General features: G+C 44.4%; 1 protein-coding gene across 3 annotated transcripts; it reads left to right on the top strand.

Annotated features, from left to right (window-relative positions):
- The first annotated feature begins 282 nt into the window (after positions 1 to 282).
- On the top strand, positions 283 to 25,927 carry LOC147185770 (CCN family member 2-like). 3 transcript variants are annotated; one of them, XM_086104117.1, is made up of 7 exons: positions 283 to 450; positions 3,243 to 3,441; positions 21,348 to 22,378; positions 22,455 to 22,671; positions 23,542 to 23,796; positions 23,891 to 24,102; positions 24,843 to 25,927. In XM_086104117.1, the coding sequence occupies exons 3-7, from the start codon at positions 22,307 to 22,309 to the stop codon at positions 25,137 to 25,139; spliced, it is 1,053 nt and encodes a 350-aa protein (XP_085960243.1). In that variant the 5' UTR covers positions 283 to 450; positions 3,243 to 3,441; positions 21,348 to 22,306; the 3' UTR covers positions 25,140 to 25,927. The 3 variants fall into 3 exon arrangements, with proteins under 3 accessions (XP_085960243.1, XP_085960242.1, XP_085960244.1); XM_086104116.1 differs by lacking the exon at positions 283 to 450 and adding an exon at positions 1,908 to 2,045; XM_086104118.1 differs by lacking the exons at positions 283 to 450; positions 3,243 to 3,441 and having other exon boundaries at positions 20,783 to 22,378.
- The last annotated feature ends 83 nt before the right edge of the window (positions 25,928 to 26,010 follow it).

The following is a 26,010-nucleotide window of genomic DNA, read 5'->3' as shown; positions in this document are numbered from 1 at the left end:
CTGCATAAGACGCCAATGACATTCAAACATCCCTTATGATCCAAAAATGCAAAAAAACAACAACATGCTTTTGTCAATGTTTCTGTTGTAAAGTTAAAGAAATCATATCTTCGAAGTGATAACATACCAATGAAGAATATATTCTATTCATTACATATCTTCTAATATAATTATACATATATTCTAATTATTCATCGGTTATCTGTATTTTGTTGAATAAATCGCCATCCACCTAAAAAAAAAATCGTCCTGGCAATATTTTTTTTAAGTGATTATTATTATTATTTCTTTTTTTTGTAAGATGAGTTGTATTTTTAATGAATTTTTATCCTTTTTTTTCTTCATTTCCCCCCCTGGACAGCCACGCAATGTCATAATTACAGCAAGACCCATAAAATGCCACTGTGACCATGGTGCTCCGCTTTTACATCATGAGGCGACTTCAAAAGGGTGAGTAGTTTGACTTTATTTTAGTTTTCATATTGCAGTGGTTCACTTAATTTCATGCTCATTTAGCAGTTCAGGATGTTAGTTACTCAAAACAACATAGTTCCACTTGGACAGGACATGTCGGTTCCGGATTTTTTTTGATAGACACACTAACATTCGGATGACCTCCCGCTTTCCGAAACCTCCCTTTCAAAGTGAGTGCACCCCTAAAAAATGTTTTTTTAAATCAAGGCCAATGTTGTCGCTATATATCAATGAGTGCTCGTTACAGAATGAAAGTGGTGGAGCATATGAAGGGCTGTTTGTTGGTACTTGATGAATCATTCACATGATGATGTCTGTGACTCCACCCGTTGACTTTGTTGCCACGATGAGGACGAGCTTCCTTTTGCTCCGCATAAGCGCGAAAAGGGGAAGGATTGCCATTTATTTCCATGATTAATGCAAGTTAAACTTTGCACGGCTGAGGTCATTTCAGTAGTTGAGGCGACCACTTTTTGACAGTTTTGTCTCGTAAATACACTTCTTCTGTGTTCTTGTTTTCCTTCAATATGAATGAAGTTTTATGTACCCTAGGCCAAATTGTTATGGTTACACGTGAGTAACTTTGGGTTTAGAGGATGTGCAAAAACCTGGAAGTGAGTATTCTTTCCAGCAGGGGGCAGTGGTTTACATGCTACTCTGAAAGGCTTTGCTGCAATGCTTTACCTACGTCAAGTGAAGGCCTTGCCTTTAATTTTTAGGCCACTGTTATACTCATTTATGATGACGTACTACTTTATTCCAACTCTGAGCAAAGAATGATCAATATTATGCATTTTTACTTGAAAAATACAGCTTTATACTACTTGATATGAATTTTTGCTCGAAAACTTTAACTTTATTCCCATTTTATTGTACTTCCTAAAAACAAAAATAAAAAACAAATATTCGTCCAGACTTTAATCCTTTGACATCACACACTGGATCACTTACAACTTTATTCTCATTGTGTGCCTGATGTGTGACTTTGCCACCAGGGGGCAGTAAGATGTATACGGACAGAATGCGAGTAGGGTTGATGACGAAACATGGAACACCTTCGCAGGAAAGCTGGAAATATATGAGTTGGGGGGGTTCTCACAGGATGTTTCTGTGTATTTTTATGTCGTCTCTTTGTGTGTGTTGCCACCATTTGCGACCAATTAAGTTATTTATAGCTTTATAAATACCACAATATTGATGCTAGTTGCTTGACCTCTTCTGAGGCATTCCCCCATTATGCGTTAGCATTAGGCTAAGACTTAAATCTCACAAGATTACCACTTTTCCTTCCTCAAATAAGCTTACAAGGGTATTCTGATAGGTACATTTTCTCTCTTCTTTCACAGCATTGCAACTTGCCAAACGGTTGTAATGATGTTTTTAATGAAACCCTGTAGAAACTGTTCATTTTAGCATGTGTTTCTTCCATTAGCGCACAGGTGTCAAACTCCAGTCCTCGAGGGCCTTTATCCTGCATTTTTTCTATCCCTCCCTGCTGCAACACACCTGCTTGAAATGATCAGGATCTTTATCAGGCTCCTGCAGAGCTCGCTGATGAGCAATACATGCGGGTAAGTGGCCCTTGAGGACCGGAGTTTGACACTGATGCATTGTTGTATTACTTTGAATGTTGTTGTACCTGCATCCTCGGAATTCCTCGTGGCAGTCCAGGAATGCCAACTTTGACTTAAAAAATATTTTCACTGTCATGTACTCATTCTCCCCCCCCCCCCCCCACCCCCAGAAGAAATATTTGCTCATAAATAATGATGAGCTACAGCTGGCAGTGGCGGCGTGTACACAAAGTTGGTCATTGATGGCTCGCACTGGACGGCAGAAGCTTTGTGGCTTCTCCCTTTGCGCTTCAGAGGCTTCTGCTCGTCCTATTTGGGCAAATATTGATGTTTTCCTCAATAGGAAGTAGCCCGCTAGGTAGCGATGTGTGTGACGGAATGTTCAGGCCACTTCAAAGTGACACTTTTGAGCCAAAATACACCTGTGTGTACTTGCTTATGACACAGAACATCAGTCCGTTTCGAGAGGATCAAAGGATGGACACATGCATATGTGTACATGGTTGTGTTCTTCATTTTATTTATTCATTAATCTTTTTTTCAAAGAATATATGCAGCAAGTTCCGGGAAACTGGCAGTAAACCTGCAGTGCCACTGTACACATCACTAAAGTTCAACTGTACTGGTTGTAGTTGTTCGCTTATTTGATTGAGTCAAACCTGATCCCAAATTCTCCATTTGGGTAGATGTTATGGCTGTCCTGTAGCTTTGGACCCCAACTGCTAACTTTTGACTCTTTCACTGCCATTGACGGCTTAAGGCGTCAAAAGATTCATATTTACTGGGCTGTCATTGAATGAGTTGCAGTAGTTTGCTCACTTAATTAAAACACTTATAGGCCCAAATCAATGTTCACCTTGTAGTTTATACCACCACCTGTAACCCTGCACTCTGTAATTCAAACAAACGCTGACACCTAAACCTTAATGCCACAATCTAGAACATAGACCCTGACCTTCCAAAACATCCTCTCCAGGCTGGAAAACCTCCTTCGCCCTCCTCACTTCCTTCTCACCTTTGCGCCCCTACCTTTTGTCCTTGATTTTGCGTTAACAACTATGAGACCACACATGTTCTTTGGTAATGCTAGGCCAGCGGTTTTTACGGGCCGCCAAAAGGTGAAAGTCATCTTCAAACAAACCGTTTGGAAGTTTAAATGCCGTCTTGGTCAAAACGACCCTCGTATGTTTGCAGAGAATGTCGTAACCATGGAGGAGAATTGCGGGGAGACCAACGTGACCTCACGTGATGCCACGCACGTCGTAACCTTTGCGACCAACCCTCGCCGTTGGTGGGAAAGAACGATGGCGATGGCTCCAAGGTGGCCGCGTTGTTCCTGCGCATGGGAAAAAAACAAACAAAGAAAAAGGATGCGGTCGGACCACACATACAGGTGCGCGCACACACACACACGCACACACCAAATTTCAGCTCTTGTTATTGTGTTGAGCTTCTCTCGGCCTGTCACCATAATTATTACGTCGAGATATATTTTGATAAAGTAAATGGACATGACCGTTTTCCCCCACCCCCCCGAATTGCTAAATTGTCATTTACATGCGTGTTTGTTTACATACGTCATCAACATTCAGTCGCTTGGCTTCTTTCCTGCTCCTGTCAATCAACTTGCTGGCTGCTGTGTTGCGAGAGGCAGGCCTCACACACAGACACCGTTGAAGCCAAGAGAATGAATGAGCCCTCTTTAAGTTTTCCTGACAACTGTCGGTGTACAATCAGCGAACGTTTAAGCGGCACAAATGGAATTGGTTCCAAATTCTTGAGTCAGAATCAGATTTATTTGCCATTTATGCAAGGAAGACACAAGCTATTTACTTCCCAGTGACGCCCCCGTTCAGAGGAACATAGACAAGACAGCAATAACCAACATGGGGGAGACAGAACGGGAAGCCTGGCGGGTCGCTGTTAAGCGCTCCGATATCTTAGATGTGAAAGGAGAACAGTTGGGAAGAGGGGTGGGGGGGACTCCAACCATTCTCCTCAATGTGTGGATGGATGGTTTGAGCGAGAGAAAAAAAAACCTCACCACATGTAGGTTTGTAGAGTACATTTAAAAACACAACACAGCAGTTCTCAAGACTTATCATGAATACGGCGAAGACTTTGACATTACGCCTGCAGCTGTCTGAATGGTTTGGATTCAAGCTCAATGAACGCAAAGTGGCTTGCTAACATCTACGCCGCCTTGATCCGAAGAAAAGTTATAACACAGCAAAATACAACCATCTTGTTTTTTGTCCTCGCAATGACGTGTAGCACTTTCCTATCATCGCTAAGGGCTCATTTACAGCTGCCGGCCTCTTGAGTCCAAGGGTAGAATATTTGCATTCATTGAAGGCCGTTTGACGTCCGAAGTGGACAAAGTTAACAGGACGTACTGGCGAAAGAGCGCCCTGGAATGCACGGGCCGGCCCGTCTGGGTCAGAGGCTAAGAGGGGAGGGCCAGAGGTTGGCGAAGATCCGCTGGGCAAACAGGGCGCTGGAAGGCAGGGGGAGTTGAGCAGCGTTTACTCGCAGCGGTGTGAGATGTTCGTCACACCAGCTGGAAGCTCATACGACATTTTCCCCCCCTCCCTTTCTCAGGCTAGAGTGTGCTGTCAGGATGCGGAAGGGCCGCAGGTACATTAGGAAACGGAAAAATAAGCAGTGGAAATTTTCAAAATAACATCAAAGTGTAGTCCAACAGTAGAAGTACTTCTTTCTCAGAAATTGAGTACGTAGCTGCTTTTCAGCTCTAAACCGCTTTGTGAAGTGATGTCAGAGTGGAAATGAACTGACGTTGGCCATGCTAGTTCGTTGGACATCTGCCTGGGAGTGAGTCTAAAGTATTTCGTTAACCGGTTTTAGATATGCTAGTTCACATAGCTGCTAGAAAACGTTCACTTCAAGGTAGCGTTATTGGAATGTATTCATGTTGACTTGAGTTTCTTAAGAGTGGTTGGTTGAAGTTCTTGAAAATATGCCACATTAGAAGGTACTGTATTGCCTCAGCCACTCTTTGCATATCTTCCCTCTACCAAGCCATGTTCCCCGAAATGCTATCAAAGGTGGCGGCTTTTTCAAGGGTAAAAGTTATTGGCCTTAGTGACTGCTCGCACCATCAATGAGTGGGTTGTGTTACTTTGCCCGCCCCGATTCCACACAAAAAAAGAAAACAAAACAAAAAAAACGATACATTGAATCCAGTTACCTGCCTCCGCCCACTTAAAGAGAAAATTCTACTTTTTGGTCTGTCACCAATGCGAGCCCTTCAGTTTATATTAAAAAAAGTTCAAAACGTTACTCCATATTAAATAACAAAAAATATTAATCTATATTTTTACTTAAATATATATTTAGAGAAAAAAAATAATGCACTTACGGTAATCATTTAAGAAATAAGTACAGGAGTATTTATTTTTTCCCCCCCAAACTAATAATTACCAAAAGACGTCGGGTTTATCTATTTGCTTAAACATTACCTCTGGTTAGACTTGATGAATGCACAGTATTTGTGCAAACATGACTTTTGGTAAGGATTAGTGAGTGTTAGTATTTTGTGTTTTCCAGTAAAATTAAAAAAAATAAAAAAGTCTCCCCAGTTTAAGCAGGAACTGGTCCCAGGCCATTTGCGGGGTTTTTTTTCCCTCCAGTTTTTGTACTGTGACCTGTTCAGATTGACCCTCAGTTATAAATCATTCCACCACATCAAACAAAGCTCTTAATATGGACTCCTCTTTTTACGGTGGCCTTAATATATCCCGATCCTATTTACCAGACTCACATGCCTTTCGTTTAGCAACACAAACTTTCACACATTCCTAACTGGCTTTCACAAAAAAACAAAACAAAAAAAAAACCCCATAAAAAACCCTCTTTTAGGTTAATACGTTGGCTTGAACGTTGTCTTATCTTCATTTTGATGTTTTGCTCCTTCAGCACTGCGCGAGACGAGCTTTTTAAAGTTTGTTTTTTCGCTCACATTGGCCTTGGCAGAGGTATGCAGTGCCTCGCGCGAATGTGAATGGACTGGTTTAAATGTTATTCTACGTCTGATTCTACCTTCCGTTTGACTCAGTCAAGAAACCAAACAAATAGCCTTCTTTCCTGCCGGACAAAAAAAAAAAAAAAAGCCACAAACACCCGCCAACATCTGGTTTTTGTCTGCACTGGGAAAAATGGTACACCCTGCATTACAGACGATGAAGTAGTAAAGTTAATTTATTGGCTGGTGTACTGCATGTTGGAAACGGTACCTGACAGAGCAAACCATATCTTGTGGTCCCCCAAAAACATGCTGAAAAGTGCAAAGGTACCGTTTGGACGTCGCTTGGACACTGTGTGTTGCGGGCCTTACTGTGGAAACGCTGAAGAACGCTTTTAAAAGATTTATAATTGTCTGCTAGGGATGCGCGAGTACCGATAACGGGTATCGAATCAGGACAATACGATCTTATTTTAAGTTTTCTGGTACTCAATGGAAGCTGCCGACAACAGAAAGTGCCTCTTCGGCCGTAGGTGATGCTATACTGTGGCAGTTTACGATCTACTCAGAAAGGTCTGTTCATATTTTTGGACTCATTGTGTTGAAGTACTAGAAGTATTGGCTTTCGGTATTATCAATGAGTGAATACGTGTACTGATATTGGTCTGGAAAGAAGTGGGATCGAACAACCACCCCTATTACCTATAGATGCCATAAAACAGCATAGCACCACTTTTCTGTCTGAGAGGCCTAAGTGGAGCTCCTCCCGTTACCTCTACATAGTTCCTCGGTGCCAAGATGCCACCTGATGGAGCCAGAGCAGTACTTTTATATTCCCCCCCCCCCCCCCCCCAAAATCTGCGAAACAGGTGGTTTCGCAAACATGTCGGGGGAACGTTTGTGCCGCTTGGTGGAAAACTGGGCATTACGCAATGCATATTGAAAAAAATCTGTGTAATTCTCTTGGACAGCGTGATGGTTTTCGGTTATGCCGACAGACAGTTCACATCACAGTAATGGAAGAGGAAATGTTTGGTCGCCAGAATATGGAAATTGGGAATCATGAACATGTCTTCGGGCGATCCATCCACAAGTGTTGAGATGTTTTTGTCTGGAGCAAATGTTGCATTGACTGACCGGTGTTTCCATCCGCTGATGACATGCTGGAATACTGTTGGCACGTTGAGCGGTGTGACATTTCGCAGCTTCGATTATATAATTAAAAAAGCGAAAGCGGGACATCGGCCCTCAATCGTTTGACTGTGGCTCCCTTTTCCACGTTGATGAGAGGCCATGTTGTTCATGTGGCTCTCGCTCAGACCGGTCTGAACTGCCCCTCGCTAGGGGCACGGGGCATCAAACGATATTTTTAATCAAGCGGTCAAGAAAGCTATTGCACAAACATTCTAAAGTAGCTTAGGTCAACAGAGTGGCAGAGCCCCCGTTCTGTTCGCTGAAACGGCGGAGCGCCGCGCCAAACAGGCCCCTCTTTGTGTCGGCGTCCAGCGGCCTCACGCCACAGCGCAGCGCTCAGGAATCCTGTTTGTTTTCTTTCAAATTTCTCAGCCCGGTCCTTCGCTTACGAGCGCGTTTTAAGGCGCGCATCTGTGTTTGCGTCCCCAGCGCTGCAACACTGCGGCTCATTGAGCGTTTGCTCATTTGGAGGGCGAGGGCCAAAGTTGACAAGCTTTTAAAGTGGCGCATGCAAGAGCACCCCGTCGACTTTTAGCTTATGTACATCTCGGGCCCACTTGCAGCTTGTTTGTATGGACACTGACACATGGCAAAAAAAAAAAAAGGCAAATACGACCAAGATTAAAGATCAAGGCAAAACATAGGTGCTTGTTTTTTGGGTTTTTTTTGTCCACCATTATATTTTTTCTTATGCGGGAGGCTTGAAAGTCATCTGTAGGAGTCTAATGAAAACCGGTTTTGATTTCACCAAACAGAATCAAATAGTTTGATTTTAAAACGTGCCGTCCTGCATACCAGGTATACATCTTTTATTGGAGAGATGTTTCCATAATAATGACCTCTTCTCCATATAGTCACATTTTTACTGACTCAGTGTAAAACCAAGCTATTGCGTAACAGAGGTTGGAAAGAATTCCACATCCAGGCCCTCAGTTGGATACTGAGCCTTTGTTTATGGGACACTCTGGAATTTTTTTTTTTTTGGCCACTTAAAATGATCATTAAACCTTGATGCTATGCTACATCCACATTTAATGACATATGCAAAAAAAAAAAAAAAAATCATCCATCTGTGTTTCACAACCTTTATTGAGCATTGGCAATTATTTTACATTGGAAAGTCTCACAGCATCCCCCCCCCCCCCCCAAAAAAAATAAAACAAAACGAAACCCAAACAACTCAAAATAATGGTCATGTAACTCTGTGAGGGCGGCCCGGTGGTCGAGTAGTTAGCGAGTTGACTTCACAGTGCAAAGGTTCGATTCCAGCTCCGGCCTTCCTGTGTGGCGTTTGCATGTTCTCCCGGTGTCTGTGTGGGTTTTCTCCGGGTACTCCGGTTTCCTCCCATATTCCAAAAACATGCATGGCAGGCTGATTGGACACTCAAAAATTGTCCCTAGGTGTGGATATGAATGCGGATGGTTGTTCGTCTCTGTGTGCCCTGCGATTGGCTGGCAACCGGTTCAGGGTGTCCCCCACCTACTGCCCGAAGACAGTTGGGACAGGCTCTGACGCACCCCGCGACCCTTGTGAGGATAAGCGGATCGGAAAATGGATGGGTGGATGGTAACTTGGTGTGAAATCTCGTTGAACACAAAGCTCTTATTCTGTGGTGTGAATAGCAGCTAGTGCCATCTAGTGGACGGGCATTTAATTGTTCTGCCATTTCACAACACTGACATTGATGGATGGATGGATGTGTTGCATTTGTCTTTGTGCCCTTGTGCAGGAACAGTGTGGCTCATTCAACGTTATTTGTGTTCCAGACTCCCTTTGGCTTCGTTTTGAGTAAATCGGCTTATTGGACATTTCACAAAGCTCACTAACACCATTGTTGCTGACTGGACAAGGTCCTCAGACTTTATTGTTCTATGCTTGATGCACACAAGTGCACCAACATGTTTGGCAAATCACCATAACGCCTCTGTCATAGTTTCTTACACATGTACAAAGAATGATGACACAACATTTCCAGAAATTGCCTCATCCATCCATGACTCTTGTGCATATTTTTGAGATGAGTGATCCCTCTGACAACATTGTAACGACGGCCAATGAAAAGCATGTGGTCCACACTTAGACTGCTTGCAATAAGTCCTCCGATAATCACAGATTCTCACATTAACAAACGTGTGTATTAAAATAAAGCATGCATATTAAAGAATATATAATGGATGTAAGCTTTTCTTTTTTGGGAAAGTGCAGCTTCAATAATTAGTCATATTTTTTAGGAAACGAACAATGCAATGTAACCCCTGCGATTAGCATTTCAATAAATATATACATTTTATGCTACATAAACACAATGGCGTTTATTATTGCGTTGCGTCGATTTGAAAGTCCCGGAAAAATGAAAGTTGTGTGATATTTGTGTTGTTTCATGTTTCACTTGATCGATACAGTTGCACCAATCAAAGTGTCGTAAGCATGCTGTGTTGGTAAGCGTACCTTGGCTCAAGCACCCCAAAAAAAAAAAAAAAACAAGCTCTGCACAAAGTTAACAAAAAAACCAAACAAAAAAAAAAAACGTGCTAAGTAACACCATGTCCGTGTGTCCATCTCGTGCTTGACACTTAAATATTTCTTTCCCTAGCGTGACATGTTTCTAACCCTTTACCGCTCCATTTCCAGTAAGCTGAGGAAATGCCTTCTCTGGGCCCGGCCCAGTAAAATGCCACATATAAAGGCGTCCCCTTTTCCAATTGGGCCGCTGTGAAAAGCAAGCCCTCGCGTCCCGAACGTCCAGCACCTGCATAAACACGGGCAGGCCGAGGAGCGCTGAATGGCCGCCCTGCCAGGCGCAATAAAGCAAACATACTTGCGAACGCTTGCCGTGAAAAGAACGCGAATACCGTCGACCACAAGAGGCGTGCGCACAAGAGACGCCTTTTCAATTTGGATGGTCAACGCGAATCAAAGTCGGCGTGAAAAGTAGATGAGGCTATTAGAGCTGTCAAAACTTTGGGAGTAACACAATACAAGATCAGTGCGGGGCAGGGGGATGCCCCAGCCGATGGGGCAATTATTATTCTTTCGAATTCCAATGACCCTGAGATTTTGGCACCTGGCATTAGAAACAAAATAAGTATAAATCAAGCAATTTCAGTTCCCTACTCTGTATTAACTCATTCACTACCAGCCAAATTGTTTGGCACACTGCCAGCACTCGTTTTAGTACATTTTGTCAGGACCCACAAAAATATCGCCTCGCAATTCCGTTTGGCATTTCAAAATGTCATACATCTGGACTTTTGTAAACCAAGGTCCTGCCTGCTCTGATACTCAACGTAGATGATGGCATTATTTGTAACAATGCACAGTGGTACCTCTACTTACGAACATCACACGAAATTTTCAAGTTGCGAAACGCCTCAACAGGAAAATATTGCCTCTTGTTATGGAAGAAATTTCAAGATACGAAAGGTCAAGGAATTTCTTCCAGAACCAATTAATTTCATAAGTACAGGGTACTAATTTTTGGGTGAGGAAAAGTAGATCCCTCAAAATTCACAATGGCGTTTTTTCCCACCAAACTACTCTCTGTGTTACATGTTGGTTACACCTGTAATATAAATCCAGTCTATTCACTGAGTGTCATACATTAGGACTGTCCTAATCCCAGGACCCCCCTTAATGTATTTTTTTTTGTTATGTAGTTTACCCCTTTCATGCACCCTGTTACCTGATAACATGATAAGCTGTCCACTGCAGTAATCGCTGTCCCTGAAAGGGTTAAAAAAAAAATCAATGTAAATTACATTTGCGTCTATCCTTCATGCGTGCCATCCGTCCTTCGTACCTACCGACGCCAATGTCTAGGATTCTAAATTGACTGCAGACTTTTAAAAAAAGGGGCAGACTTTTGACACATCAGTGAGGAAATCAGTTCGGAAACTTATGGGGGAATTAGCTAGTGTAAATTTTTTTAAATGTACAAGTGTGAGAACAGGTCCGCCGGAGGACAGGCTATGCTTTGACAGAACACCTCGCGGTTCAAACCAGCCGCACCAGCAGAGGCAGACAAGTCCTCGTACTCCCATGGCGTCACACAACACCTCCGCATTGCCCTCGGGGCCGCACTTTTCCATTATTGTATACCATGAACGTGATATTTTTGATGCTGGGGACTTCGGCTCAAGAAGCTGAAGTTCTCCCATTTGGATGTATGAGGTGCAGCTGGTTGCTTCATGTCTCTTGGCACAGACTGGGTTTATACCCCAACGGCTAAAACGTAGCTTGAGCTATACGGCAACGATGGAGAATTTATATAATATCCGGAGGTTTTAATGCAGGCATGTCCAGCTCCGAGCCTGGGGGCCCGCCTTCTATATTTGAATCAGGTGTGTTGCAGCCGGGAGAGATGGGAAAACTGGCAGGACAGCCGCCCTTCAGGGCCGTGTTTTAGACACCCGTTTGAATGCGTGAACTCACTGGAACTAGCATTGAAGCTAGCAGACGTCAGGTTTTCTATGATGGTGAACGATTCAATAGACCACTTTTAACGCCACCTTTTATGGGTGTGTGGTTAGTGGACGAGCCGAAGTGCTCTGTACGTCAGCAAACATTTTTGGCTAGATGTTATCACCATAGTTGAACTTAATCTAGCAGAGCTAGTTTAGCATCTTTCGATATGTGGCAAATGTGAGTAATCGTAACAGAGGTGTGTGGCTATTTTGGTGATGATCCAAATTAGGATCATTTGTCCTCGGCGGAGGTCTGTGCCGCGCAAACATCGCCAAATGGACAAAACGGGTCACCCGCCGCTCGTTTACCACCTCCGTTCGACATATTAGCTCATGTTGTGAGCACCCTCGAGGTCGGAGAGGCGTGTGAAACTTTTGACAGCGAGATGAGCGACGGCGCCGTCCTGCGTCATCACTTCCTCCTCACCTTGCCGAGGAATCCGCCATCACCCCCCCCCCCCCCCCCCCCTCTGTCTCGTTCCGTGTTGTTGCGAAGACCGCCGTGATGGCTGTATTATTTTTATTTTTTCCACTGTCCAGCTCCAGCTGACTGTTCGGAAGCAGAAAGAACACTTTAGCATGAGTCATGTTGAATTTATATATATAGTTTGATATTCATGAGCAGAAAGTAGACCAATATTCACTCTACCGGCCATATTGTTTAAAATAATTCGTCAATGGAGGTTTAGTGGAACCTCATTGTAATGCAGTGTCAAACAGTTGCTAACATCATGTTTGAGAGAGTAAAATCCTGGCAGAGGCTTTTTGAGGATCAGAAAAGAGGATGTGTGGTCGCTATATGCCTTTTGTTAATAGTGTGTATGAATAATGGCTACAGTAATACAAATGTAGACATGTAAGAAGACAAGACAATTGAGTAAAAAGAACCCAGCCAAAAAATTTTTCCAAGTCCGCAAAAAAAAATAAAAAAATGCTGTCCGAAATGAGAACTTTGGGGCCACTTTAGGCTTTTTGTTGACGCGAGTGAACAATGTCAAGAAATGGTTAGAGACGCGCGTCTGGGCCCCAAAACGACCCGCCGTGACCTTCCCCCGGCTAGCTGACGCAGGCACGGACGAACGAGGGCGGTAGCTTGGACGGCACGAGGTGGCGGTTCAGGTTGAGCGTTAATGTTTGGCCTTGTAGCTCACACTTACATGAGGGAAAAGCCCAGACAGGGAGGGGTCCTTTTGTAGGCACTATGCAGGGGAACCCCCCCCCCCCCCTCCCCCCCCAAAAAACGTCATCCTGTTTCTGGAACCAATTATAACCTTGCATGGGAACGCTGGTCAGGTGGTTACAGGTTGATTCCGTGTACAAATACATATGACTTCCTCAACAATGAATTTTTTTTATGCAAACAATATATTCAGTGGTGCATTTGCCTATTCGAATGCAATTAATCTGTTCTGGCTTACCCCTAAAAAAATGAAAAAAACTAAACAAAAAAAACATCCTCTGAAAAGAGGTCATCCGGTCACTTTCCATTCCTTCTCGCCGCTGCAATCGGGCAACGTAATTACAAGCTTCAAGAGCAACCTTGGACGTGAAAATCTAAACATTTTAACCTTGAGTGTACCCTTGCCCATCTTTGGCAGGATCTCATAATAACACATCCTGACTTGCGGTCGCAACTTCCTCTGTGCGCAGCGCGGGTCGAATTGCGCACAAACCAGCTTGTCAGTAATTTGCACGTCCACTTTGAGGTCGATGTTAACGGCAATTTGGCCCAGCGTTGCCGGTATGAGTGCCGACACTCGATGCGGGCTAAGGCGACATGAAAGCTGCGATGATAAAACATTTGATATTTGAGGAATGTTAAGGTGAAAGTGTTGGCACGTCACGGACAGAAAACACCTGCGAGAAAACATCAGGTTTGAGCGTCAACATTGACTTTGGAAGCGGCTGAGACAAAAGGAGTGGCGAGTGATTAAAGGCCGTGTTTTCATCCAAGGCGCTTACAGGAAGCTAATTAGGCCCAACTATGCTGTTGTGCGCCAGGCTAATAGAGGCGAGGGGAGGAGGGAGGCCGGTGGGGGACTCGACGTTCCTGCTGGGAAGCGGCCGCCTCAAAAAGCAGGAATACGTATTTGCTTCAAACGGCGGTGCGCTAGGATGTGGTTCAGATCGCCGCAAGCTGAGTAAATTTGCCGCCGCTGCCAAGGCTGCGAACCGGCGGCCCAGTCGATTCGCTTTGAAACGCTCGGATAAGTCTGAACTGCAAATATTCGCTACGCGTTTTTGTGGTACTCGGTCTGGCACTGGGGAAAAGTGTTTTAAAAGTACCACCGCCAAGGCCAGACAATCTGAATTCGGATCAGCGGTAAATAGTTACACATCTCCTGTATTTGTTGAGTTATGTTTGAATCAAAGAGAAATAAAGGAAAGCGGTTGAAACTCTCGCTTATGAAGTCAAAGCTGGCGTTGGAACTCGGTTCTCACTTTGTACCAGTTTGGAATGGTTGCCCACCAATGACAGATTGTCTGTACAGTCAACTGACCATTGACTGCTATGGATAATTCAGCCTTCGGTTCACCTAAGTTGACTTGACATCTTCCCAAATGTTTTCTCAACAATCTTAGCGCCATGTGATACTATTGATTTAAAAAAAACAACAACAACAAAAAATGAGTGAGCTAAGTAAACAATTGAACTCATTCACTCCCAAAGACGTTTTTAAACGTCTTTTCAGACTTGGTCCAGAATTGGCTGGTACTGATTGAGTTTTAATAGGCGGAAATGAATGCGGATACGCTTACCTTTGTGGCTGACCAATTCCTTCTGCACCGAAGCATTCCGGCGGAGCTGTTTAGAACAAAACAGACCGGCTGAAATGCAACCGACCTAACTATTTTTCACGATTTATTGACTAAAGCCGTAATTTTCAATTTACAAGACCTGAAAGTGGGCCACGGATCCATTTTGGGTGCTGTGGACATGAACTAAATTAAGAAATTAATGTATTTGTATTCAAATTTTTCACTTCCGGCATACACTATCAGAAAAAGATCGGGAAACGTTACTCACTTGTGCTGTGGTCACGATGTACTCTGGAAATAAAGACAGCGCAGCTCAGCCTTTGGCTAGTAGGCATCAGAGCTAGCAAGATGCGTTTGGCGGCTCATCAAACCCATTTGAAACTGTGTTTACAAATGGAACACACTGGCCAGGTTTTTTTTTAAACAAGAATAACGCTTGATTGTTCTTCTATAAATCGGGTAATGACTTTGCAATAATAGCAAAAGTGACAACAGTTGAGAATCTTGAGGCGACATAATGCAGCTCAGCTCCTGGAAGGGATATTTTGGGCACTTTTTAAGTTTTGCAGAAAAATATCACAACATGGTGACAGACCAATCTTATCTATTTGTGAAAAATATGAAACCAACCATATTTGGACATATGCGGCTTCTACCTGACAGCGACGATAAAAAATAATAATATTTAACATGTAACGTCTGCAAGTCTTCCTGTAAGTGTCTGGGGCAGACGGCCGCCCCGGCATGAGAATGCTCCCTTTTTACTGTTTAACTGTGGCTCTCCTTTCCCACATACAAGGGCATTACTTTAAGTATACTGTAATAATGTTTGGAAAAAACCCCCAACAAAATGTGAACCGCAGTAGACCCACGGTATTTCTATTTCCATTATTCCATATGGAGGAAATGCCATCCCTGAAGGGAATGCGTCGGCCCTTGGGAGATTACAGCGCATCTGTGCATGGCGACGTGGGTGGGATCGACCCTTGACTATATTTAGAAAAACCCACTCGGGGTCACCGACACAGAGTGACCTCGCTTTGCACGTTGGAAGTTTGAAAACAGCGGGATGTTCCGACGGTTTTGTGCCTCGTGTGAGGTCCGGAAGAGGAAGTAGCCCGCGCTTCACACGGCGTCGGACTTGCGAAACCCGAAAGAGGTCAGTGGAACAGGCAGCGAGTCCATCCGGGACCCACACGACGGAGACCACCTGACAACGGGTGCGTCCGTGTGCGCAGCAGCTGAGGCGTTATGTTGAAAGTGGAAGCGATTGTCGTCCCGCTGTCTGCAGTGGGAACACGAAAGCAGAAGTTTCCAGCGGGGCCTTAGTAGCTAATCCACCCACGCCCCCTTTCGTGTTGTGGCTACGTGTGTTGCCATGCCTTCTGCGTCTATTGCGAGTGTCCACCTGTGCGCTGCCTTCACGCGGTGTCACACTTCATTGCTGGTCGTGACATATTTAGCGGTGAAACCACAGAAACGTCGAGTCGTACGTGTGAAAAATTAGATTGGTGACTGTGGCTCTCCTTTCCCATATGCACGGGCATTGCAGTGAGTGAATAAAATCGTTTGGTAAATAGCGAACAGCAATCCAACGAGGGTCCATCGCGTTCATTGAAATCATCATGACTCGCTTTTATAAAAATTTGGGCCGATCGAGAGCTTGTCAACCGTCCCTTGTTATCTGGCAACAAAAAAAAATCACACCCCCTCTTAAAATGTACCTCAGAAATGATTAATGAGGAAAGCTTTACACCCAAAAAATGCGACCAAGCTTCCAAGTATGTGCCGGCCAGAATGGAGATGCTGGGGTGTATAATATATCGCCGCCCATTAAAGTGCCGCAATTCTAAACGCAGCCCGAAGAAGGGGGGAGGAAAAAAAAAAAAGACGGCGGCTGGGGTCTCATGCATGTTTCCAGTCTGGATGTTTTTCCAGCCGGCCGGCCTTTAAATAGACACCGTTTCCATCTTGACAATTCATCTGCCCACCAACACCCCCTGAGCCTCCCTCAACATTATTATAACCCGAACCAATCACTCAATGCTCGCCCCCCTTACCCACCTAACTCCCCTCCTCTGTTATTACTCCCCATCCTTCCAACTTTCCATCACCGACTGTTCGACTTTTACCCGTCAACTCTCAACGGAAGCGTTTGGAATTAATAGTTAGCCTCAAGATACGAGTGACATATCTCGATCAATTCATTTCATGCCACTTCCGGTTGAAGTTTACGGTCAAACTAAACATATAACTAAGAGGATAACACCCCATGCGTTTGAAACAACCGCATAGCCTGGGGGGGCGGGGGGGGGGGGTATTTTTTTTGCTTAAAGCTAAGAAACGATGTCGTTGGCGATAGTAATTGCTCTTAAGTGAAAAGAGGCGGGTCTTGGATTTACCGTTGTCAAATTCATCCAAGTGAGTGAACATTTGCAATGTGGACAATCATTACCCCCAGTTCAACCAGTGTGTCTCGATAAGACATTCGCGGTGAGAAATGTCTCCGTTTGGGGCTGATTGACTGCGTAATGGTTGAGAAATTTCAAGATGATGAACTCAATGAAACCCCAAATAATTGCTGTCCGTATTCACAACACGCGAGGCGCGCAAAAATTAGCCAATGCCAGGCGAAATGTTCTATTTTTTTACTATTTCAGCACGAGAACGTGTTTCTTCGGGTTCTGTTGTGTCATAACGTGCACTCTGTTCTTCATCGGGTCTTTATTTTGAGCCTGCAGCCATTACAAAGGCCACCTAGCAACAAGTGGCAAAGTTAGAGTAATATTATGTAGCCATGTGTTTGGTGTCATCATATTAAAAAGAAAAAAAGCCCCCGGCACATTTCAGCATCTTGTTTACAACTTTGAAGGTTCAGAGCCGCGGAAAAAATATCAGAAAGCCATTTGGAGAACGTGCCGTTGAAACGGCGGAAACATTCCTCAGAGGGCCTCGCCAACCGCCGCTAATGTGATATATAGCTCAAAGCGTAGCCGGGAGCTGATAAAACGAGACGCGTTGGCACGGGCGTGTGTCAGACTCTAGACTTACACAGTGGAACCTCTCAGGGCCAGCGCGGTTCGTTCCAGGACAACCGGACTTGTTTTGATGTCGCAACATTTTTAATAAATTTTTTTGCCTTTAGGGAGGAATGGAAATAACGCATCATTATGCTCTTCTTGACTGCACGTGTCAAATATTTAAGTTGATGTTGCCGTTACGTCATACGAGTGTAATTGTGAGGCAAGTCTCTGCACGTAAACGTTGATGACTTTCTGGTGTTCTTTTCGGAGTGGCGGAGGACATGTGGCTAGCCGTCCACATCAAAGCGTATGGTCACATCGACCCCCCCTTTCCCCACCCGACCGATCAAAAAACATTTAACACTTCACAAATTGTGGTGACTTCATCTTCCTAAACTCTCACACACTTACCTTCGTGTCTGACCAGTTCCTTCTGCACCGAAAAGCATTACAGTGATGCATTTTTCAGAAAACCGGCTTGCCTAAATCGATCTCACCTCACTATTTTCACTTGCTAGCCTAAAACACATCCAGACGTTCAATCTTGTGGTCACATAATGTTACACAGCTGTATACTTCAATCACTTGAGTGTCCAAGAGAGCCGTTTGATTTGTAATGAAGCTATTTCCAATTGAATAGCTCATAAAAAACATAACAATGCAGGGACAGACCGAAACGAGCATTTTTTGATTAAAATACGATAGTACAGTGGTTTCCGCCGGACCGCAATAATTTATGCGATGTGTGGGGAAAAAAAATTCTAATATACAAAAGCATGAGTTCAACAACAAACAAACAAAAAGGAAAGATATAAATGAAGTACAGTGTATAAATAAATACAGAGCAAAGATGAGCACATTTCTTGTTTGGCTTCCCACTTCATACTAATTAAATATTTTCTGCTTTTTTTTTTTTTAAAAGCCTTATTTTTTATCCAATTTTATTGGGTTTTTCATGTCTAATGAAAAGCATGAAACAGTGGTTAAAATCTGATTGGCAAATTAAAAACAAATTCAACAAATGTAATTAAAAGTGACTTTAGCCTGCATTACTGATTGCGAAGACCCTCGACGGATTTGTTTTACATTAGCATCACATTGATGCTGAAATTTGATTGGACAAAAAAAATAAAATACAAAAAAGACCTCCATACGGCCCGCCCGACTTGAAGCAGAGCGCCTATGAGTTGAAGAGAATAGACTGTTGAATTCAGTTTGTAAAAATGTAGGTCAGCGCTTCTGCCCGCCCACTGCGTTTACATATAGCCCACCTCACGAAACTAAAGGCCCCAGTTTTGTTGCATTCATGATCGCCCGGGACCAAACTCGAACACGCTGATCTGAAAAGTGTGCATGTTGTGGTGGGAAGGCGTGACTTCAACACTTTGAAATGTGCAGGCCAGTACACAGGGGGCTCTCTGTCACGCCGGCGTCACCGATGACATCAACGAGCGTGGTGTGATGGAAGCACCCGCTCTGGGAACAAGAGGTGTACTTTCCACCTTTTTTCGAGTGCGTCGTCAACCGACTCGCTGAGCTGCCGCACCCCCCCTCCCGACCCTTTCAACTGCCTGGCATGACACCACCTGTCGACTTCACAGGTGCCGGCTACATTTAGACGGCGCAGTGATGTCACAGGGGCCAGCTCATGACCCAATCCAGACTCGGAACAACTTTTTGCGGTAATTATTAGCTTCCATTGGCAATTTGACCGGGACTGCCGCCATTTACGTATTAATACTCCGACAGACTTGACTCACCCATTTCTGAATTTGGTTGGAATTTTAATACGACAGTGGTACCTCTACTTACGAAATTAAGAGGTTCTGGAAGAAATTTCTTAACTAGAAAAGTTTGTAAGTAGAGACGCGTTTTCCATGTAAATGCCGTAATTCGTTCCAAGCCCCCCAAAAAATGTTTTCTAAAGCATAAAAATGCATCAAAATATGCAACAAATACATGTTACAAAAAATAGAGAAAAAAAACCCCATTAAAATTTAGGGCATACGAAACCTTGAATCGACAGTACAGTATATTTAACGCTTTCATGCTCCGATAATGAGAACCTGATAACATGATAAGCTGCCCACTGTAGTAACCCCCGTCCCCAAAAGGGTTAAACAAAAAAATGTTCAACATCATGTCGTCTGCTAAGCGTAATGTGAAACCCCGCATGCCCCAAAATTTAAATAGATCTTACGGTGATTATAAAACCTTCAAATTTCCATACATGGGGCAGGAACACAATGTCCGCAGCATTTCTAGTATAGGGTTCAGCGTACTGTATCTTCCAAGTCGGATCTGTTATTCTAAGGGGAGAAGATTATCACATGCTGAACTTTGCACGTAACAGCTGACATGTTATTCGACGGAATCGGCTCCCCAGTCAAGCTGCTTCCGCCCGATATCCTCGGGTTGAAGTTCAGGCGGGGAGCCCTGCGGCCGCGACGATTGACAGGGCGCACACTTTTGTGTTGCTTCCTACTGTGCCGATCCAGCGTAGAAAGGGAGAATTCATCCTTATTAGGAAAAGAGCAGGCGCCCTTATATGGCATGCTTCCTGTAAATAGTAACAAGCCTGTCTGCTGGCTCTCTTCGCACATTCCTGCAGCTCCAGGTTTGTTCTTTTCTCTCCCCCCCCCCCCCTCTCATTTCCGATGTGCTAGCTGGCTGGCCGGACGGCTGGCTGGCTGGCCGTGGAGCAGGCCTGCCTTTCATAAGAGTCTAGCCTGGTGTGTGATCCCTGCCACCCGGAAAAAAAAATACACAAACTTCTGTCTAGCCTTTTTCCTCAAGTACTACTTAAGCCTGGCCCGGGTACACGCTGCACCTGGTCTTTTGGCCTTTTCATGTCACACCAAAAGCTCATTAGGCAGGTGAGCGGAGAACAAGGAGAGTTATTCCCGGCAATATGGCCGCACATTACTGTACGTGCTTGCCGCGCCGCGGCTGCGTTTTCGCTTAAATGGGTCCCTGGCCGCCATTTGTCCTGACTCGGGCGAGCTGAAAAACAGAACGTCCAAAGGTTCGCCTTGTACCAAACATACTTCTTTTATGTCAGACTTTGACGGCACTTTTGAAGTGGACCGCACGTTTGAAAAAGAAAAAAAAAAAGACGTCCACATGCTGGAACGTTAATGTGATTTTTTTTGTTTTTTTTAAATGCTAGTTCACTCATTAGTGGCTGCGAGTCCGTAAAAAGATGTGATCAGGGTTTGACGATTTTTGCAGATTTTAAAGTAGGACAAACATCATTAGTCAGCTATTAGTAGTCGTGGAAAGTTTCAACTTCATAACTTCATCGCGTTTTTTGAAGCAAATGTTTTTAATGGCTTTTGACTTGCCGTGATGCATTCACGTGTAGAAAAAGTTAGCCGCAAGTCACCGATACGCATAAACACACTGGTGCAGAAGCTGCTGTCGGCCCCAGCTCACACCCAGACACTCACGCAGACCCCGCTGACATCACACGGCCCCGCCTCTTCACTCATTAACCGGCCTGAACGTTTATTTCCGTCATTGGAATCCAACCGTTTATTGCCACCAATTGATACATTTATCAGGTGTGTTCATTCAGCTTGTCTGTGAAATTCCGATTTGTAAACCAGTGTAACGCCTCACACATCTCTGTAGATGGCGCCGTTTTCATCCCAATATTCTGTGGGTCTTGAAAGATAAAAAATACAGTAGCCTTGGGTGCCAGTGCCAACAGTGCCTTATTATTATTTTTTTTTTTTATGGGCTACCAACATCGACAAATACCTTTGAGTGTTTTTCGGCGGGCAGCACGGTGGACAACCGTCCGTCAGATCTGCCTCACAGTTCGCAGGTTCCGGGTTCAAACCTTTCCCCCTGTTCTCCCCTGTCTGTTACCAGTCCAGGGTCTACCCTGCCGCTCGCCCCAAACTCAACTGGGATAGGCTCCAGCTCACCCAGCAACATAATGAGACCAAACGTTGTAGAAAATGGATAAACAGATGATGCCCCCCGACCCCCCTTCAGATTCGCTCATCACAGACTTCAAAGGTGCTCATTTGTCACATTCGCCGATTGATGGGACCGCGGAGCGATAATGCAGACGTCCTAAACCGCCCGTCAGTACGTCGGAATGATGGAACGCTGTGATTCACGCGTCAGCGATCTTAGAATGACGCCGGCTGACAAAAACCCCCTCCAGACGCGACCACACCATCAACCGAGTCCAAGCCCACCTTTTTGATGTCTCTCCAAGCACCCAGCTAATGATTTTCCTTTCCTCCCTTCTTGTTCATTCATTCATTTCTCATTTATTCCTTTTCATGTGGCCGCCCCTTTTGAAATTTCATATTTATAGGCTTTGTGTTTGTGAAGTCAGACTTGAGGAATTCCCAGTGTGGGGTCCTGGGCCTCCTCTGAGCCGACTTCCTGTTCCAGATGAGCGAGAGTTAGAGAGAGTGAGCTTGCTGTTGTTTGGCCAGCCCAGCCTCCTCCTCCTTCTCCTCGTCTTCCTCCTCCTTCTTCAGACGGCAGGAATGTGGGATGTCTGGAGTGGGGGTCAGGAAGCCAGGAAAGAATGCCAAGTATGTCCATGTTTGTCCAGGGCTGCCCCCCCTTCCACACCCCTCAGCCTCCCGCCCTCCACCAAGGTGACGTCCCCACCCCCCCGCCCCGAGGGCCAAGCTCTATAAAAGCGGCGGCCCTTCGCCTCCAGAACTCAGAGCGAGATCGACTCGAGCTAAACTCTAGCTTTCACCTCAAGAAGCGAAGGAGACATTCTACTCCGCCATCGACAAGAGATCAACTCGATCAAGGAAAACGAAGATATACTCCCCCGCTGAAGGAAGAATCTTTTTTTAATGCCCCTCAAGATGCCCGCTGTGAAGAAAATGATTTTGCTGCAGTTTGTGTGCGCCATCTTCTGGACCTTGGTAAGACTTTGTTTCTCTCACTCACCCTCCGTATGTTTGACGAGGCGTCCGCTAAGTTGATTGTGGTCGCATTCAGGCTGCCGGTCAGGAGTGCAGCGGCCATTGCTCTTGCCCCTCCACACCTCCCGAGTGTGCCCCCGGCGTGAGCCTGGTGCCCGACGGCTGCGGCTGCTGCCGGGTGTGTGCCAAGCAGATGGGAGAGCTGTGCACCGAGAGGGACCCCTGCGACACCCACAAGGGCCTCTACTGTGACTTTGGCTCCCCCATCAACAGACGCATCGGAGTGTGCACAGGTGAGACGGCAGTCGCCATTTTAGGTCGATAACCTGCATCGTTACTGTCAAAGATGATGGACAAGAAGCCAGACTTTCTTAAATAGAAGACATACTATCAGTGTTGAAGTGTACCCTAAAAACCATCATTCTTATACTTTGCTAGAAAAAAAAATCGTGTTTTGTTAATCCCCCAAAAGATAAAAAAAAAAGAGAGACAAACTATTGGTGTTTACCGAAAAACTGTCTATTTGCACTTTCACACATTTTCAAAAAAAAAAAACAATATTGCAATTTGGCCAAAAACAGATGTACTTTCCTAAAAAAAAAAAAAGAAGACAGTATTGATATTTACACTTTGCACGACTATTAAAACTTATTCAGTTCCAGCCAATTCTGGACCAAGTCTGAAAAGACGTTTAAAAACGTCTTTGGGAGTGAATGACTTCATGATGACATTTCTCGAAAAGCTTTTAATGGTGTACCTTTCCATGTACAACAAACAACAAACTCTTGATGTTTGCCGTTTGCTGGAAAGAAGACATACTATTGGTGTAGCACTTAAAAAAAGAAGAGAAAACAACTGATGTCTGTGTGTCGATGCTGTAAATCATATCTTGACCAAGCCGCACTAAAATAAGTCAAAACGTGGCAGTCACAATGACCCAGGAACATTTTTTTTATTGCTCTATGTGACAGGTCAAAATAAACAATTTTAAGTTCACAAATCAGCCCAGCTGACATGGTCGATTATCGTATCGTCCTTGAATGTTTTATGTTTGCACATTTATCCCCACATTGACTTGCCTTTATGAATGCTTCATTTCCTGTCCCCCACCCCTCGCAAAATAAAAAATTAATCAATGAACATGTTGATTTTTGTGTTTGCAGCGCGAGAAGGCGCCACCTGCGTGTTCGGAGGAATGGTGTACAAGAGCGGCGAGAGCTTCCAGAGCAGCTGCAAGTACCAGTGCACCTGCCTGGATGGGGCGGTGGGCTGCGTGCCCCTGTGCTCCATGGACGTGCGTCTGCCCAGCCCCGACTGCCCTGCGCCCCGACGCGTCAAGGTGCCCGGCAAGTGCTGCGAGGAGTGGGTGTGCGACGCCCCGCAACACACAAACAGCTTCATGGGCTCAGTCTTACCCGGTGAGTTATCGCTAATCGGATCCCGCCTGAGCCGCTTCCCCACCGGAAAGGTCGACTAATCGGGCTGTTTTCTTCCTGTTTGCGTTGCGAGCAGCTTACCGCCAAGAGGAGACCTATGGCCCCGATCCGTCCATGATGCGAGAGAACTGCTTAGTTCAGACCACCGAGTGGAGCGCCTGCTCCAAAACGTGCGGGCTGGGCGTCTCCACCCGGGTCACCAACGACAACCGCGAGTGCCGCCTTGAGAAGCAGAGCCGCCTGTGCATGGTTCGCCCCTGCGAGTCCCATCTGGAGCAGAGCATCCGGGTCAGTACTCCATTCCAAAGGCACCACTGTGTTCAGATACACGGGCAAAACCTTTTTCAATCAAATAGATTTTTATTTATTTCATTTTTTGCAAGCTAAAATATTAATCAATATTATGGATTTAAATAATAGTAATATTATTTGCAATCTCAAATAGTCATTTTTTCTTGTAATATTAATAAAAATACAATTTATATTTAAAAAAAAATATATATATATATAAATGTGAGTATTCCAACCTAAAAGACAAAAAATATTTTGAGAAAATACCTTTGTAATTTTATTAAGAACCTGAAATACTCATCAAAGAAAAGTAAAAGACAAGACGAATGCCTATTTTTTCTGCATTTAAAAGTTAAATTAAAACTAAATATCCAACCGAAAATACCTTTTTTCATCGTAAAAGAAAATACAAAAAAAAAGAAAATAAAACAATCATGTGATATTTGAAACAAACTGAAAATGTGAAAGATTTGTTCCTCCAATCAAAAATAAAAACAAAAAAAATGAAAATACTAAATGTGAACAATGATTTTGCATTTTAAAATCAAAATATAATACAACAAAATAATAATACAATCATGTGATTTATTTTTAGCTGCCACAAAGAGGGAAAAAAAACATTTGTCATCATTTTGTAACCTAAAATCCAATCAAAGTCAGCCGGATCAATCAATGAAAATACAAACCATTAAATATCGATTGAAAATGAAAAATATTTTTCTTGCTTCGTATGCCAGAAAGGGAAAAAGTGCATCCGCACGCCTCGCCTGTCCAAGCCCATGAAGTTCGAGATCTCAGGCTGCACCACCACCAAGTCGTACCGCCCCAAGTTCTGCGGCGTGTGCCTGGACGGCCGCTGCTGCACTCCGCACAGAACCACCACGCTGCCCATGGAGTTCAAGTGCCCCGACGGGCAGGTGATGAAGAAGCACATGATGTTCATCAAATCGTGCGCCTGCCACCACAATTGCCCCGGCGAAAACGACATCTTCGAGTCTGTTTACTACAAGAAGATGATGGGCGACATGGCGTAAAGTGAGGCACGGCCGAGGGGGGGGAAGGGCCGACGGCTGCTTTGTCACTTGAAAACGGAACTCATCTCGCAGCTCCCGTCCGAATATACACAAGCCTCCTTTTTGTGCTTGCTTTTGTCAGACTAGCCACACGCGCACTGCGTGTGTCGTATCTATTTGTGCGTTGCGGCTCTGTGCACTTTTCAGACAGAGGGAGAGATTCCTGCACTAATAATATTGTGGACAACATGCCCCGTCCATTTTTTTGTTTGTTTTGAACGTCAAAATCTTGACCTGCCCTCTTAATGAGGTGTATAATGACCCCCACCACCACCACCTAGACGGGCAAATGCATCGCAACCGCAGCGGGCCACTGCTCCTCTTTGTGTGTCCATGTATGAATGTGTGTGCGTTTGTGTGTGTGTGTGTGTGTGTATGTCAGCAGAGGCCTCAATGTGGGTCTTGTGTAAGCGTTTCCGTCCGGACACAAGTGGGCGTAAGCGACCACGGCACTGAGATCTAAGAAAGATGACTAGAAGAAGAAGACTGGAAGGATTTTGAGTTCATTCCGAGCAGAAACGTGTAAATGGTGTATATATTTGTACAGCGTAAGTTAATTTAAAAGCCATCATTGTTCTGTGCTTTTTTTGTTTTTTGTTTTGTTTTCTTTTGTTTTTTTTCCCCAAAATGTATCAATAGTTTTCATTTTGATTACAGTATTTTGTACTATTTTATTGAACAGTGTGACGGGTTGTTACATGTGTCGCTTTGTAGCTGGAAATAAAAACGTTATATTTTTTTAAGACAAACTTTCTTTCTTGAGAGTCAAGACATCCAAGTGGTCAAGCAAAGAATCTCATGACTCATACTTAGTTTGACATACACACACACA

This window comes from Hippocampus guttulatus, chromosome 23 (assembly GCF_054856545.1).
Source record: "Hippocampus guttulatus isolate MCC_2025c chromosome 23, RoL_Hgut_1.0, whole genome shotgun sequence".
Taxonomy (NCBI): Eukaryota; Metazoa; Chordata; class Actinopteri; order Syngnathiformes; family Syngnathidae; genus Hippocampus; species Hippocampus guttulatus.
This window is presented reverse-complemented; position numbering and strand designations above follow the sequence as displayed.

Excerpts from the sequence above, each read along its gene's own strand:
- LOC147185770 (XM_086104117.1), top strand. The coding sequence starts at position 22,307 with ATGCCCCTCAAGATGCCCGCTGTGAAGAAAATGATTTTGCTGCAGTTT. Across the intron at positions 22,379-22,454 it reads GCGCCATCTTCTGGACCTTG|GCTGCCGGTCAGGAGTGCAG; the intron begins GTAAGACTTTGT and ends GGTCGCATTCAG. Across the intron at positions 23,797-23,890 it reads CATGGGCTCAGTCTTACCCG|CTTACCGCCAAGAGGAGACC; the intron begins GTGAGTTATCGC and ends CGTTGCGAGCAG.